The following is a 17,905-nucleotide window of genomic DNA, read 5'->3' on the forward strand; positions in this document are numbered from 1 at the left end:
TCTTCATTTCTTCAGATGAGTGAGGAAACAAAGGCTCATAGAGATTACATTATCTGCCAAATGTCAGTGTAGCTGGTAAGTGGTAAAACCAGAAGAGCCAATATATATTCCCCCCTTGGCACTCCCATCAGTAAAATCAGTTCTACTCTTTTTGCCATAGGTACAACCAAGCAACATTTCCCTGTTAACCAGCTGATAAAAGCTAAAGGACAGCGTTTCAGCCCCCTCACTCATTCACTTACTTTCTCAACAATTGTTGGAAAAACTCCTATGCCCTATGCCCTGTACAAGGATCTGGGGATAGAACATAAACACTGGGCATACCAGGTGCCTTTATTCACAGATTTGTTGTTGTTTTGTGTTATATCATGTTAAGAGAGACTTGAGAATATTTAACTGATGATGAGAAGAAAAGAATTAAAAGGATGAAGGTGAAGGTATGAGGGGGGAAAGGATGATCTATGGACCAATGGTCAGAAGATAGTGTAGATAGGCAACAGATCCCCCAGTTAAGATGGGGTGGCAGAGACTGCTACTTGTATGCCACTCTCCTTCCTCCTTTTCCTCAATTTTTAGCTGTGCACACGGACACTCAAAGACTAAAATTGACAACCTCCCTTACAGCAGTATGAAACCATGTGAGTAAGTTCTGGCCAGTGGAATATAAACAAAAGTACTGGATAGCAGCTTCTTCCCAAAACGACAGCATGAGATTTTTGCTCCTTTTTCTTAATCCCTTCTGGAAATGTGCACATCCTCTGAACCTACATAAGGTTCAGAGCTTCTGATATGAATGGGATAATGAAAGATACCAAGATTGAATGGGAAGACAGAAAGCCAAGTAGTTAAGTACACGAAGTTTAAAATCACATACCTGGTCCCAATTCTGGCTTTTCACTCAGGACATATGTCAACTTAGACGTGTTCCTAAATCTCTGAGCCCCAATTCTTTTATTTATCAAATGGACTTCAGTAAATGACATTGGGAAAACTAGATAGCCACATGTAAAAGAATGAAACTGGACCACACTTACACCACACATAAAAAACAACTCAAAATGGTTTAAAGACTTGAATGTAAGACCTGAAACTATAAAACTCCTGGAAGAAAACATAGGCAGTAAGCTCCGTGACATTAGTCTTGGATGAGTTTTTTGAATTTGACACCAAAAGCAAAGACAACAAAAAGCAAAACCAAGCAATTGGGACTACATCAAACTAAAAGGCCTCTGCACAGCAGTGGAAACCATCAACACAATGAAAAGGCAACCTACTGAATGGAAGAAAATATTTGCAAATCATGTATCTGATAAGAGATTAATATCCTAGATATAAACAAAACTCATACAACTCAATAGCAAAAAAAACCCAAACAATATGAATGCATACATGATTCCATTTATATGAAATGTTCAGAATAGACAACATAGATTAATGATCGCCACGGGATGTGGTAGGGCCACTAATGGGCATGGGGTTACTTTTGAGGGTGATGAAAATGTTCTAGAATTCATATATTTATGAATATACTAAAAACCACTGAAGTGTACACTTTAAAACAATAAAAATATTTAAATGCATTCACAGGGCAATGTAATTGTAAGTTAACAGAATATTTTAAAACTTAGTCTATAGTTTTGGTTCTCAATTTGTCATGCTTCTGTAACAGAAATCAACATTTGGTCCGTACCTACTATGAACTTGAGTTTTCCCACTTGCTGGCCCAAGTGAATTGATTTGATGTACCATATTTGACTTCATCATTTCCATCCTAGGCAGCTCCCAGCACACTGAGAAATCTGAGTATGTTTTTCCTTATGAGAAAGAAGAATTAGCTGTGGGCTCCTTCATGGGTACCATGGGTACCATGGTGAGGGGAAGATATAAAAATACGAAGTTGAATTGTTTTTCATAATTCAGTTAGGCATATAACTACACATTTAATGTTATAAAAGTTTCTAAAATGCAGACCGGTATATTGTGTTCACATAGACTGGGTGAGTACTTCTAGGGGGAAGTGGGGGTGGTCAGGGAAGGCACCTAGAAAAGGAAGTGTTTAAGCATTCCTTCCATAGGTAATTATTGACTGTCTGCTATACACTAGGCATTGTTGTTGGTGCTGCATACAGCCTGCTAACAGCTACAGTCCCTGCTCTCAGGGAGCTCACAGGCAATGGAGAAGACACAATTCTGTAGACAGTTACAGAGCAGGATTATAAATGCTGCTGTAAAGGTAAGCATAGGATGCTGCGATGTTGCTGTGACCTGGCAGATGGGCCAAGTCAGGGAAGTTTGCCTGCGTGACGCAGCACAGCTGGAGTCCAGGTACAAATGGCAGTAAACCACAGAAGGTTAGATCACACGTAGCCTTGAAGGCTGTCTTTCTGAAGAGAGTAGGAAAGAGGAAGCACAAGGTTTTTAGATTTTGCAGTTTAGAAATATGACTGGCTACCTTGTGGAGACAGAACTAGAGGAATGAGAAGGACGGTGGAAACTTTTCAGGAGACTGTTGCCCTAATTTGAGAAAGAAATCATAGAATGATGGAGTGAAGTGGAAGAAGACAAAGCAGTTAACAATGATTGGGGCTAACCAGTTCTGCGTGTAAGCAGCCTGTGAGTCCCAGGACCTCTCTCCACTGCGCTGCTATCCCGTCCATCTCAGTCTGACCTCAGCCTACCTCCTCAGTCTTGTCTCCTGCCTCTCTGCATGACTGTGGATGAGTCTTGTGCCACCTGCCCCCAATGGTGGCTTGCTGATTTTCTGTCTGCTGCCTGGGATCGCACCTTTAACTTCACCTGGAATGGAGCTCACTTCTCTTTACCTGTCCAGACCTCTGACTAGAATGATCTCTTTCTCCTCTGAAGTCATAGTACTTAGTATCTCTGTCACTCATTAGCAAATAATTACATTTTGCCTTGTCACATCTCTTAATTGCTTTTGGTCGTTAGTAACTTCTGAACTGTATTAAAAATTACAGCAGGCAGAGTGACATATTGATATGATGGCCTAAATGGTGGACTAGAATCAGCTCTCCTGAATCCCAGTCCCAACCCCCAACTCCCTGTGTAACCTGGGGGAATTATTCCCCCCCCCCATTTGAGTAGTGGTTGCCATAGGATTCTTAGAAAATCTTTAAAAGCATGCAAAATGAACTAATCCTCAGTCTACAAGCACCTGAAATAATCACTGTTAACACAGGTAATTTTTTTTCCATGCTCTTATCTACTTTTATTTATTATTATTAGTAGTAGTAGTAGTAGTATGTTCTTACTGTGTCCTTCCCATCCTCCATCTTTTTTCTCTCTCTAGGGTTATGTGCATGTGACTATGCAGTGTAGCTGGGACTATCCTCTACGTGCTATTTTGTAACCTGCTTTTTTCATTAATGTGAGGTTGCTGAACCAAAACATGAGGATTTTTAAATACAAATAGACATGTGGGGCCAAATTGTCCTCAAGGAAGGTTGCTCCAAAAACTGAATAGTGGTTATCTCTGGGAAATAGGGAGAGGAACTTATGCTTTCAGTGATATCCATCTGTATTGTTAAATGTATATTTTTATTAACATGAGTCTAAATAACTTTTATAGTTTGAATGTGATAGTAACTTATACCTGTACTTAATCCAGGCTTGAATTGCATTTAAAAACAACTACATGACCTTTACTGATCAGATGGGAAAAACATGGCATCCTGTTATTTTAATTTGACTATTGGTAAAATTTGACCTTTTCACCATGTCATTTTTTCTTTAGACCTTTCATGAGTCACTTAGTATCCATAGGCCTTAGTTTGCTTATGAGTAAAATTTGAGGAATGATATTTAAAATTGTGAGGATTAATGGAGATTATGTATGGAAGATGGTTTGTAAGCTGTAAAAAGCATATAATTGTATTTATTGATTGTGTGTTTATTGATTTCGTATTGATTTTGATTACATAATGGTTATGAACAGTTAGGCCAACTTTGCTTTTTTGCATTCATTGGGAGAAAGGCTAAAAAGGCAGAGGTTCATTCATTAATATTTATTTTCATGCCATGTAGGATTCATGAGATTTGGCATCTCAGGACCAGGTTTGTGGTCCTACTTATTAGCTATGTGTACAAGTGTAATAATCCATCGGACAAACACATTTCTTTTGGCCAAGACCAGAAATGTTCAGGCAACACCTGGCTGGACACACTTCAGAGAGTTCTGTGAGCTGATAAAACATTCATGCAAGTTCATGAAGGCTATCTGTTTAAATGGATGATAGTACAAGGAATCTTGTTTATGCAAATTCCACTAACTAGATTCCCCCCATCCCATTCCACCCCTCATAGTTTTGTGAAATGAAAATCGGTCAAAATCATGATTGTGAGGCCTAGGAAGGTCTGATATGGTGTTCTGAATTATCAAAGGCAGATTAATTTCCATTCAACATAGTTTTTGTAAATTCTATATTTAGATCTCTGGAAACATGGGTACCTTGTTTGTCAGTTATCCAAACACTGAATTCTGGATAATAGGGAAACAAGGCTGCGTAAACAACTCCACTGAGTAATAGATGACCTCCCGACCTCCTATTTTTGACACTGTGTTCCCTTTTATCCAAGGACAAGATGTTACAAAAATAATTCAGAGTGACTCCCAAGGGTAGCCCTGTGCACTCCTCCCTCGGACTGTACCCGTGGAGAAGGGTGAATCACCGCAGCAGAATGTTGATTCCCCCAGTGCTGTTAGTAAATGTCCCAGCCAGGCGCTTCAGCTGTGAAGACACAAGCAATGGGAAAGTTTTTTCTGACTCATTCACAGTGTAATTTGCAGAAGAAAACCTCTAGCTTCTCTCTCTCTCTTTTTTTTTAAAGTTGCGTGCACATGTGCGTAGTAAGATGAGGTTAAAGCATGGATCTTCCAAATGAATATTCAAACTAGCTCTTACAGTAGCAATATTTGGGGCTATTTTGTCAGCTAATTTTTATTGTCCTGGATGTTCACACTGAGGAAAGAGGGTTGGGGAGTCTCAGTGCCCAGTCCTATATATCCATGAAGGACTGGTTGGTTCATTTCAAGGATATTACTTGTCCACAATGAATTTCAGGTGTCCCGGTGCCCTTTCTCATCACTCCTTGTGTCTGAGGACCCCCACCCCCACCGAACACACATTCACATTACCGGGGGACTTCCTTGCTTCAGAGGAATTTGTCTGAGTCTGGAGATTTGAGTTCTTCTTGGGCATCGTCTCCTCAGAGGAAAGTCCAGACTCTTTAGTTGGCATTTGTGGTCCACTGTAAATCAACCTCAGCTTTCTTCCTTTCCTCATTTCTTTCTGTTCTACACAGACTTTCTGTTTAGTCTCCCAAGAGGGACTCCCCCTTTCCTTCTTCTGTTTCTTCATGTTTCTTTTATTTGGAATGTTCCCCTCAGCTCCTATTCTCATCCTGTTTGTATCTTCCCCATCCTGAAAGGCCCAGTTCAAATCCCACCTCCTTCATAATCCTCATACTACTGCATACCTACTGTGGGCCAGTTGTACCATGAGACCTATATATATTATTTCTCACAGAGTTTATTTTTTTAAAGATTTTATTTGAGAGAGAAAGAGAGAGATATCGCAGAGGCAGAGGGAGAGGGAGAAGCAGACTCGCTGCTGAGCAGGGAAGCCTGATAGAGGGCTTGATCCCAGGACCCTGAGATCATGACCTGAGCTGAAGGCAGATGCTTAACCAACTGAATCACTCAGGCGCCCCTCTCACAGAGTTTAAAACAATCCTGAAAAATAATTACTATTATCCTTATTTTCAAGTGAGAAAACAATCACAGAAAATTAAAAAGTAACTTGAACCCAGCTACTAAGTGGCAGAGCCACTGTTCTGGTTCGAGTCTTCTTGACCTAAGTGTTTATAACTCCACATGCTAGTTTTCCATGAAGCCTTCTGGATTGGACTAACTACACCAGCCCCCACCTCACATCTTCTCTGAACATGCTCTTTTGCCTTGGTTTTGTATGTCTTATGTTTGGCAGTTAATCATGTGTTATTACCTTGTCACAGTCTTGCGTTGCTAATTCTTTTTTGATGATAAATCTTTTTTTGCATTCTTTTCTTCCCACACAGCTGTGTACCATAGGCTTTTCATGATGAGTTTTGTTTGTAATGACTTCATGAATGATGTCGAGGAGTGAGTTATCCTCGTAGTTGTTATTATGTTTATATTTTTCTTTTTAGTCCAATTAGTCTTCAACATCCTACCATAGTATTTATCTCTACAGTAGTTTTAGCAAATTATCCTCCCCTCCTGTCTTTTGACGTATGTATTCCCTTGAAAGGACAGCTACAAGAAGCTCCGTAGCTGGAGTCTCTACTGCTCTCCCCCTGCTTTCCGGCAGGAAAATTAAATGTAATGAGTGGAGGCGCCTGGGTGACTCGGTTAGGCATCTGACTCTTGATTTCAGCGGGGGTCATGATTTCAGGGTCATGGGGTTGAGACCCCTGTTAGGCTGTGCGCTCAGTGGGGAGTCTGTTGGGGATTCTTTCCCTCTGCCCCTCCCCCTGCTCGAGCTCTCTGTCTCTCTCTCAAATAAATAAACATATCTTTTGAATTGTTTTTTTAAAGATTTTATTTGTTTATTTTTGAGAGAGAGCACGAGCACAAGCAGGGGGAAGAGTAAAGGGAGAAGCAGACTCCCCGCTGAGCAGGGAGCCCGATGCAGGACCCGATCCCAGGACCCCCTGGGATCATGACTCAAGCCGAAGGCAGACGCCCAGCCACCTGAGCCACCCAGGCATCCCAATAAACAAATCTTTAAAAAATAATAATAATAAATGTAATGAATGATGACCAGGCATTGCCACTAAATAGTTTGCATTGAGATGGATGACAGTTTGATTAAATTCAAGTGTTGTCTGCTAGACAAAGGCTATTTGATAAAAGAATTATGGATAGAGCCATGCTGTGGATGTGTTTGGGACAAGGGTGCAAAAAAGTGTTTCATCGAGGTTTGCAGAATATAAAGTGATCATTTATCTTGAGGAAAGGTAGCTGTATCTGTTTACCTTTTTCAGTTCACTGGTAGAGAAATATAATTAAAGTTGATGCAAAGGACTCCTAATCGAATCCATGATATATACCACCTATCATCTAAGTCTTCAAGACCTGCTTAGCTCCCACTCCCCAAGAATTCCCATTGGTGGCCATACACTGACCTCTTCTGTCCATTCATAGAGGTTATCTACATGAAATATATGGAAAATTTTGCATAGATGAGAAGTAAACAATGGATTTTGAATTCTTTAGGTTCCTGCAAAGCATCAACTTTACTGTGATTATAAAGTTAGAAACTGGGGACTATGGGAATAAATCATGGGTTTATGAATAAATCATGGGTTTTAAGAATAGTGGTTATTGGCAAAATTTAAAACATGGATCTTCTGTGCTCTGTGGATATAGTTTCTGTGTTTTCTCAATCTCTGGCATCATTATATAGATTTTGAAGGTAACCAACTGAAGAGCTTTCTGGGAGAAGGAACTATATTGTGAAACAAAGACTATGAGAGTGACATTGTACAGTGAATCTCAGTGTGGCTGTTGGGATATGCTATCCACTGTGGGGAAAGAGGAGTGATTTTCTAGGAGTCAGAAATTTCAGATAAAATACATTTCAGCGTTTTATGTTCAGCTGAGGAAGGTATACACATTGATTATAAACTCTTGATTTCGATTCAGGTCATGATCTTGGGGTCTTGGGATCGAGCCCCACATCAGGCTCCATGCTCAGTGCAGAGTCTGCTTGAGGATTTTCTCTTTCCCTCTCCCTCTGCCTCCACCCCCCTTGTGTGTGCTCTCTCACTCTCAAATAAATCTTTAAAAAAATATATAAACAGTGAATATAAAGTAAATATTGCTGGTAGTCTTGTAGAGTCCTTTAAACCAGTGTTTTTCAAACTGGTTATTCATTAGTGGATGGTGAAATCTGTTTTGAGGGTCTTATTTAGCATTTTAAAAATGTATTAAATAGAAGAAAATAGTGTAGAATAGAAACTAGAATGAATTGTGTATAGTAAAGCTATTTTTCTGTGAAACTAATTTTTTGTCACAGACACACACACACAAATATACTGTAAAATATATTTTTTACTGTGGATCATAGTCAAAAAGGTCTGGAAAGATGTTGTAAATGATGGCTGTCAGCACAGGATATCAGATAGTGATGTATAACTAACCCTTACTAGATTCTCAACTGAACTGGACAGACCAGGCAGGTGAATGAGAGGTGGCTCAGTGCTCTGGACTGTTGACCTAGTGATCAAGTCTGCTGCCTTGATGAGGCCAAAGTGCATTACTCGTTTTACAAATATGGTTCACTGAAGAGCTCTGGTGGTAGTTTAAGATTGGAGACTTGGATGCAGACTATTTTAAAGCTAAACATAAAAACTGATTATAGTTCCTTGGTTGAGGAGAGGTGTAGGGGACCATTTTTCTTGAGGTTTCTTATTTTTTTCCCCCAACTTCACCCATCTTTTGAGGTAATAGCTGAGTTCTTTGAGAGTATGGACTGGACTGGACATTTGCCATTTGGGGGATTGTCTAGCTCTGAACTCCTTTCATTTCTAGAGTGATCATGTGTTGTTGCTGTGGAAGTTGAAGGAAATTGCAGACACATGACTGGATGAACTTGGTGCAGCCTCTTGGATCCCTGGAGGGAACCAAGGACTTTGAATCTGGAGGGAATGGTGCAAACACATTGCCGGGGGGGGAGGGGGCTTGAGTTCATTTATGGAAGCCGCAGAGCCCGGAGTCCAGTTGTGGTAATGGCTAGTGACCAGTGGTAGCCATGCTAGAATGGTGTCCTAATAAGATCGTGGCTGCGTTCTTATATCTTTCTTTTAGTTAATTTTTATCCTGAGGTAAGTGAAACTGGTTCCTATTGTTTGCACCCAAGAACCCTGAGTGGTTAAAGAATTGCAGGAAAAATGTTAGATGGGTTTTTGCCCTAAAAGAGCTTAGTCCATTAACAGAGGAGGGTAGGTTAATATGCAATAGACACACAAATAAGTTAGTAAAAGTTAGCAAGGGGCGGGAGGATTCAGTGTTGTTTCCTGTGTATTCTATTAAATTATGGTTACCCCCAAACTTTGTCAGACGTATTGTCAGCAAGAGGTTGTTGAAGCTTGTCATCTTGGAAATAAAAATTAATGAAAAATTAGCTGTGTTAGGGTGTGGCATAATATGGTTTCAAACCTCCTATTCTTTAAGGAACCTGGTGGTCATCTAGTATTTTTTTATTATTATTATTACACAGTATTTCAGCTCAGAAGGCTTTAGAGGCTTGCTTAAGACCAGACAGGTCCTGGCAGAACAGGGCTGGAACCAGGGCTCCTTCTATGGGTGGTTTCTCTTGTTGCCCACAGGAAGAAGCTGGCACACAGACCCTGTCCTCAGTTGGACCCTCCCTCACCTTTCCACGCTGTCTCCCTCTTTCCCACATGGTCCCATCTTCTTACACATCCATCCCTGTGATATGCTTTGCACCTGGCGCTTTTCCAGAAGCCGCACCCTTCCTTTCTGTCATTTAAAATCTTCTGTCTTCCTCAAAGCTGGGAACAGATTCCACTCTCCCTGATCACTTCACAGCCCTCTCTTCTTGACTCCTGCTGTTTCTACTGCCTGTCTCTCGGCATCCCTCCACATCCACTGTCTGGAGGTGCCCCATGTATCTGTTTATCTTGCCAGCTGTTAATAGACTGTAAGGTTGTGCTGGGCTCAGATTTTAATTGTGCTTCTGCCTTGACCAAGGAAATGTGGCAAAGGGAGAAACGGCAGTGAAGCTGGAGGCCGAGAAATGTGTTTGAGCTCTGTCTTGCCACTCACTGGCTGCTTGACCGTGGGAATGTCTGAACCTGAACCTTCTCATCTGCAAAAGGGGCTGTGAGACTCCAGTGTGGTTATAGATGTGAAAGTCCTTTTTAAGCTATAAAGTACCGTACAAATGTAAGGTTTTATTGCGATGGCTTAATATGTATTTTAGGGATGAATGATTGAAAAGCACATAGGGTGAAGACAAGCCATTTTCCCCACCATGTTTGGAGTGTTTCCTGCCACCATATTCTTGACCCCTATATTCTGTGTTCTCTAATAACATTATAGATGTATTAGTGAGGGGGTAAAAGAAGAAAAGTAGCAAAGCCTCTTGATACAATGTGGCTTTTAGGAAAATACTTATTGACTTTAATTAGGCAGAGTACTATATTTACTTTGATCAGAAATTGTCTCTCAGGGTAAGCAGGCTCATTGGGAGCAGTGCAGAGAGCCCTGACCCATCGAGTTGGCATTGATTGTTTGATCACCCCTAGAAGTTTATTGTAAATGAAGCAGCACTTACGGTTCTCGGTATTCCTGGAATTGCTGCTATAGTTAGAAGTGAGTTATTCTGTGTGGCAGGAATGGCATATAGAAAAGCCATAATTCTGACTTGCTGACAAGAAAAAATAGCAGATTTTGTATTTATATTATGTTGTCCTTTTGGCTGGAATCCATCAGCTCTGCACAGTATCTTGTGATGCTTTCATCAGAGCACTTCTTCTGGGTCTCAGCAAGGCAGGGGGTACTGGGAGCAGCTGACACAGGTCACTTCCAAAGTTCCTGTGGGTGCAGAGTCCCTAGTGATGAGACCGGAAGGGAAGCAGAGACACCTTCCCTGGCTCACCGTGTGTCTTAGGCCTCAAGGAGGTTCCATGTGCACGTGGGTTGGGCCTGGGTGCTTCAGTGATTTTTTTTTTTTTAAATGACAGTTCTGTCAGTCTCTGGAGGGAAAGCCTTGGAATGAGTTCAGTCTCCTAGGTGGATGTTAGGCTGTGAGAAAATACTAAATAGTCAGAGAAGACAGTGATGTGGGTGATGGGGGTGTTTTAAAGCAGGTTTTACCCGCTGTGGAAAGAACAGGGCCCTTGGAATCAGGAGTCCTGTGTTTGACTTCTGGCACTTCCATTGATTGTCCTCAAACCTCCCCTGTTTTTATGAGAATTAAGTGCACGTATGTGCCCAGCTCCTCGCATGAGATGTGGCAGATGCTCCGTCCGTATAGACCGGAGTTCCCTCTCCTTGACTGGAACTGTGTTCCCATCCAGATGTAATCAGTTTAGCAGAGGTTATGGCCAGAATATGAAGGCTTGCTGCCTGCTCAGCTCTGTAATAGGCACTTTATGAGTATTAACTCACTTAACCCTTAACAGCTGTGTTAGATAAATGACATTTTTCCTCCCCTCCCCTTAATAACTGAGAACATTGAAGTTTAAGGATGTTAAGTAGCTTGCCTAAGATTACAGCTGGTAGGTGGGAAAGGCAGGATGTGTACCCAGGTCAGGATGACTCCAACTCACTCTTTTCACTGCTCTGCTCGATTTATGAACTGGAACTTGATTTATGGCCAAGCTTTTGTTCCGAATTCCTATGTATTCTTTGTTCTTTAAACAAGCTCACAGCTCACTTAAGTCCTTTGCCATAAAGCCTACAATATATTGCTTTAGCACTTACCGCCTTTCTGAGCACTTTCACATCAGCAACCTCATTTGAAAAAGGCATTGTGGAGCTTGAAGAAGACTTTTTGAAAGATCTTTCTGAATCTTTAGGCAGGATGTTTCCTCTCAGGTTAAGGGATGAGGAAACAGGCTCTGAGATTAAAAGGATTTGCTCAGGGGGCGCCTGGGTGGCACAGCGGTTAAGCGTCTGCCTTCGGCTCAGGGCGTGATCCCGGCGTTCTGGGATCGAGCCCCACATCAGGCTCCTTTGCTGGGAGCCTGCTTCTCCCTCTCCCACTCCCCCTGCTTGTGTTCCCTCTCTCGCTGGCTGTCTCTATCTGTGTCGAATAAATAAATAAAATCTTTAAAAAAAAAAAAAGGATTTGCTCAGGGTCACACTTGCTAGTTGTGTATGGATTTGGTAATGTTGCTTACCTTATGACCTTCATCTTTCCTTTAACAACTACAGGTGATCCTTGAACAACACAAGTTTGAATTGCATGGGTCCACTTATACACTTTTTTTGAAAAATAAATACAGTGTAGTGCTGTAAATGTATTTTTTCCCCTTACGATTTTCTTGATAACATTTTCTTTAGTTGACTTTATTGTAGGAATACAGTATGTAATATATATAACATACAAATATCTGTTAATGTGACTATTTGTGTTATTGGTAAGGCTTCCAGTCAACAGTAGGCTATTAGTAGTTAAATTGGGGGGAATCAATCGTTATATGCCGATTTTTGATGGCTCGGTAGCTAGTGCCCCTAACCTTCGAGTTTTCAAGATTCAACTACATTTAACTACTTATTGATAATCTAATATGTGCTGGTGATCAGCACTAAACAAAAGAGACAAATGTCCCTGCCCTCTTGGAGCTTGTATTGTTACGTTAGGTTTCCTCATCGACCTTAGGGCTGTGCCTGCTGCAATAGTTTTTTAAGGTCTAAGAAATTTAGTCTTAAATTTTTTTAAGCAGCTGATTTCAGGAAATATTTCTAAATTAAACATTTTTCTTTTCAGTTTTTCTGGGTTCACACTTTAACTTATCAACATTTTGTATTTTCTACTTCAGAAACCAAAAGCTTTGATTCCTTTAGGGTGTACATAAAGTAACTCACTCTGTGTGTGATGGTTTCTTTAGTAAAGACAACCAGATACCCACACTGTTGTAGTCTGACTCTTGTCATTGATTTTAACCATCATCCAGGCTGTTTTTATCATGTAGATCTGACAGTGGCCTTTGGCCAAAAGCCATCCTATTCTGATCATACTTACAAATATGAACATGGTTTATTTTTATGCCTCTTCACCATTTAAAGTTTAATTGTATATTCTTCCCTTGTATAGATACCTGTATTTCAGAAGTTGTCCTTGACAATGTAAGAGGGTTTCTGCATGTTCAGACAATAGATTTCTATGAGTTTAACATCTTGGGAAATAGTTGTGATATTCCTCTGTTGCAGCTAGGCCCTGTTCAGACCCACAGAATTGTGTTTTGTTTCTGTTACTTCTCCCTCATTCAAGATGTATCAGATATACTTGTCTCCTGTATGAGACTTTTGTAAACCAAAGAATTGTGAGACTCTACAAAATTTCCCTGATTTTTTTTTTTAATGAAAAGTAGCATCTACAACATTGAGCCATGAAAGCAGTTCTCTTATCATAGAAAGAAAGGCAATTTTTTTTCCAAAAACTTGAAATTTAGTGTGGAAGAATTCACTGCTATCATCAAAAAGCTTTTGATTACTAACTTTTATTCTTCCCATTTCCTGAGCTTCCTTGTATTCATTTGCATTGGGAATGGGACCCAGTGAATCATATTATTTTTAAAGGGTATTGTGTGATTCCTACTGGTCAGTTTTTTGAGCATTAAAGATTTTCTTTTTGTATCTGTAACAAGAAACTTGAATTGATTTCTTGGAATTATCCAGAGTATTTATAAACTGATCTTGCTCTTTTCCTACCTGTTCTTAAAATAAATAGAAAGCATCTTGGTTGGTTTCTGTGGAAAGAAATGTTACTTAAATGAAGCTTTTGCACAAAGTCTGTAGCAGCAAAAAACTCTTCTCATCCTGAATGAGGACAGATGTCATTTCATATAAAGTGGATCAGCAATCCTAGATTTAAGTACTTAGAATAGTGTCTAGCATGTCTTTTAAGTACTTTATGGGTGTTTTTACATTTTTATCATTAGAGTGTCAGTTTTTTGAGAGCAGAGATTTTGTTGTTATTGAATCAGCATATAAAAACATCATAGTAAATGCATATTGTCTAGAAATTCTGTTACTGATCCTGTTTTCCCTAAAAGTTCAATCTCTAGGCTAGCATTACAAATCAATACCATTTTATTGTCCTGTCCAGTAATACTGGAGATCAATTTGAAAATTAGGTATGCTGTGATTTCAGTATAGTGTGGCTTGCAGTAGAGAAGGACCAATGGAAAAACCAAGCTCTCCTTTACTACAGGTTTTCATAGAATCCTAGTTCTAGAAAAATCTTGGTAATTTTTGACCTACCCTCGAATCTTAGATGAGGCTCAGAGCAACCCTGTGACTCCTGAGTTCAAGTAATAATATGTGACCTGATGGTGCATTTTAAAATCCTTTGTGAGTTCTAAAAGGATTTATGCCTTAGTCTTTGTTCAAGAGCTTGGGGCTAGTGGAACCTACAGCTCTCTTCCTGATCTGAAAAGCTTTGAGTATGTGTCCCTTTCCTGATTTGGGGCAGGCTTCTTAATGCTCTAGAGCATGGAGCCCATCTGATCAATTTTCATTCCTCCTTGGCAGTGGCACATAATGGCGTGCTTCCAGGAAAAGTCAGAGAGGCCCCAGGCATGTTGTTAGCAAATACTGCTGATGAACCAACTAGTGCTATTCTTTGCCCAGGTATAAAGGAATATTGGAAAGATTTCCCCATTTATGAAGCTGGAGAGATGAGACTAGCCCCTTCCCTCTACAGGGCCTTTGCACATGCTAATCCTTTACCCAGACTGCTTTTTCCCCACCTCCCCAGATATCTCTCTCTTTTTTTTTTTTTTTTTAAGATTTTATTTATTTATTTGACAGAGAGAGACTGACAGCCAGCGAGAGAGGGAACATAGGCAGGAGGAGTAGGAGTAGGAGAGGAAGAAGCAGGCTTCCAGCGGAGGAGCCTGATGTGGGACTTGATCCCAGGACCTGGGATCATGGCCTGAGCTGAAGGCAGACGCTTAACGACTGAGCCACCCAGGTGCCCCTCCCCGGATAGCTCTTATATTTCAGCTCAGTATTACTTCCCTCTTGAATCCCACTCTAGGAGACATTCTTCTTCTTATATCTCTCTCTTTCTCCTTCGTTGCATTTTAAGCTCTTTATAATTACCTCTTTATGTGCTGCTTTGTTTGATTCCACTGTAGACTGTAAGCTCCATGTAAGCAGGGGCCATATTGCTCATGTTCTTTATTGTGGCCTCCCAATATAGGTCGGTTTCTGGCAATGAAGAACTGCTTGAAAATAATGAATTTCCTAAATGTGACATCTGAAACTCTGTTTCTGAGCCGAAGCAAGGCGTTAATTATCATGTAACTAATTTCACATTGCTCTTTTGATGCGGGGCAGGGTATCTGTTCACATAATTAAACAATTGATTATATTAAATTTTTAAAAGCTTGGAGTATAATGATTTGTTCTTTGAATCTTGTTAAAATGGTCCATGTCAAAATAGCTAAGTCGAAGTCGTCATTCAGAAATCACACTTGTATCCTCTGCCTGGCCTCCAGAAGATGACGTTGTGACATGATTGATTTTAGATTGCTTTTATGTTTTCATTTGTGCCATCTTCCACTTCGATCGTAAGGTCCTGTGGGAACGCTGGCCTGTAGCCTTGGATGTATCCCATCCTCATCTCCTTCTGCCTACTCCCTTTGTACTTCTGCCGTGTACTGCTTGGGACTGTGCACTTCCTAAAGTAGAATTCTGATAAAATATATTGAATGACCAACAGAAAACAGTAATCTGTATTAACTCAGAAACCACTTTCATACCACTAAGGGTGGTTACTCCTTATTTGCAAAAATTATTTGATTCTACTATTAAAAAAGAATTTGTGAGCGGCATCTGGAAAGTTGTTAATACAGAGCTGTGTGTGTGTGTTTTGGGGGCAGGTGGTGGTGGTTGGTGATGAAGAAGATGGGATCAGGTACTTTAATTCTACAGAATCAAGCTGGAATTTTTATGTTGCTACCTAAGTTTTCAAGTAAGAATGGCTCAAAAAATATTTGTGAACTAAAAACATTTCTCATTAGATTTACTCCTAGACCTTCCCCCTTTCACCGTATCATGATATTTCAACCATTAGAGGCCAAGGACAGAACTGGTTGGGAGGAGGGTAATTCTAAAGGAAATGGAAATGGGAAGTAAAAGTGCATGTCTTTGGGTGTCCTAAGCTATTGTTCACAGCCTCAGGAGAGAAGTTGTTGACGGAAAAGGCACACGGTCCTCACTTACACTAGACAGGGCGCTCTATGCCAGGAAGCAGAAGTCCCTGGCTTCCTTTCTTGAAGCAGTGAAAATATCATCTTCTGAGATGCCTCTCCGTCCTCTCAGTGTCCTCATCAATTTTTTTTTTCCCTTCTTCCTCCCAAATGCTTTTTCCTGCCCACTTATGGTTTGGGCTGCTTCCTTAATAAAAGTGTCCTCTTACTTTCTGATGCAATTATATCTGCAGCTGATTTATTTATTTATCCTTGTCTTTAGCCCAGCTCTAAGAGGACTTTGGAAAGTAGAGAAGAAAATCCGTCTGCTTTTTGGAGGACATTGGACAGCCGAATAAATGCAGGTATGTGCATTTGCATATTTTTAAAAAAGGGCCAAAAGGAAAAGAGCTTTTAAAAAGAATAATGAAACTGATCTTAGACTTATAGGGCTACCTGCCCTTATATCCTTTACTTTTAAAATACTGGTATTTTAATTTTTGTTCATTTCCAGAAGTTGAGTGTGCTGGTTTAAAAATCCCAAGAGTATGAAAGTATAGGAGGTCCAGAGTAAAAGGTGAAGTTCCCTTATAATCCTTCCTAGATATTCAGCGCTTTAACAGTTTATTGTATGTTTTTCCATATTGCGCATTTGTATGACTAAAAGGATCATCATATACGTATTATGCCTTTTTTTCCACTTTGCAGTATGTTCTATATATCTTCCAGTGTGGATACATGTAGCTTTATGTTGCCTTTTCTAACAATAGCTGCATAGTATTCTTTTGTGTTGATAGTTCTTGTTTTGTCTCCTGTTGGACGTTGTCAGTTGTGTTTTTTCTTATTTTAAGTGGTGCCACACCTTGTACATATGTAATTATGTATACTCACCTGATTATTTCCTTAGGGTGAAAGGGTATAACACCATCTCTGAGTTCTTCCCGCGCCACGCCTGTATAGGATCTCAAGGACAAAGGTTTATCTTACATTGTAAAGCAGACTGCAGCTGCTTTGTTTTCTGTTTCTATTTTTCATTGTGGGGTGCAGTTGAGGGCTCAGCACTGGGTTTGAAAACTTTCTTGCTTGACAGTTGATCTGAACCCTCAAGGTAAGTTCTGAGCCTAGTCTTTCAGCCTGTGTTCTGGAAGATTCTGATTTTCAGGTTTATATTGGAGAAGAAACAAGTAAACTCAAGTGCCTCTCAGTTTGTAGCATTGAGGCACGTCTGGTTCATGTCTCTCCTGTAAGTATATCGCCTCACCAGGGCAGCTGATACACAAGCACTTGAGTTCAGTGAAAAGACCTGTGGCTCTTGTCCACACTCTGTGAGTTGTCTTGTTTTGAGGCACTTCCTTGGGCCATTCTGCAAGCACCTATTAAATGTAAGGCTCTGTGCCAGGTACTGGGGATACAGGGATAAGTGACATGGTCCTTGGCCTTAAGGAACTCCCAGCATATGTGATTGAGGGAGACAGACATGGGCATAAGATGGTGATAACCCAGTGTGGTTAGTGCAGCGAGGTGATTTTGGGAGAGGGCATCTAACTTAGGAGATGGGGTGGAGGTTCATAGGTGCTTCTTGGAGGAGGTAATGTCCAAACTGAGTTCTAAAGAAAATTGTAGTTTGCCATGAAGAGGATGAGGTGGAAAGTATTCCCGGTAGAGTAATCAGGATGACAAAAGGCAGGAAGGTGTGAAAAACAGGATGGGGAGGGAGCTGGGGTGACAAGAACAATGAATGGCAGCTTTGTGGATTTTGGGCATGAAGTCAGAGGCTAGGAGTGATGGAAGATGAGGCTGGGGGGTGGGTAGCTGGCAGGTGATGGAGGGCCTCTGTGAGGAGTTTGAGGTTGTGCTTGTAGATTAATGGGGAGCCTTTGGAGGATCTGATATGTATTACAGAGACATTACTTTGAGGGCTAAGTGAAGGTTGGCTTGGCAGGCAGAAGGAAGG

General features: G+C 40.6%; 1 protein-coding gene across 6 annotated transcripts in view; it reads left to right on the forward strand.

Annotated features, from left to right (window-relative positions):
* JAK1 (Janus kinase 1) overlaps positions 1-17,905 on the forward strand; it is a 156,688-nt gene that overhangs the window by 90,825 nt on the left and 47,958 nt on the right. For all 6 annotated transcript variants that reach the window (XM_048220461.2, XM_048220462.2, XM_044383777.3 and 3 more), the window contains one exon: positions 16,235-16,316. In XM_048220461.2, the coding sequence (XP_048076418.1) occupies positions 16,311-16,316 (6 nt within the window). In that variant the 5' untranslated portion in view covers positions 16,235-16,310. The remainder of the gene's footprint in view (positions 1-16,234; positions 16,317-17,905) is intronic.

Source organism: Ursus arctos, unplaced genomic scaffold (genome assembly GCF_023065955.2).
Source record: "Ursus arctos isolate Adak ecotype North America unplaced genomic scaffold, UrsArc2.0 scaffold_12, whole genome shotgun sequence".
Classification (NCBI taxonomy): Eukaryota; Metazoa; Chordata; class Mammalia; order Carnivora; family Ursidae; genus Ursus; species Ursus arctos.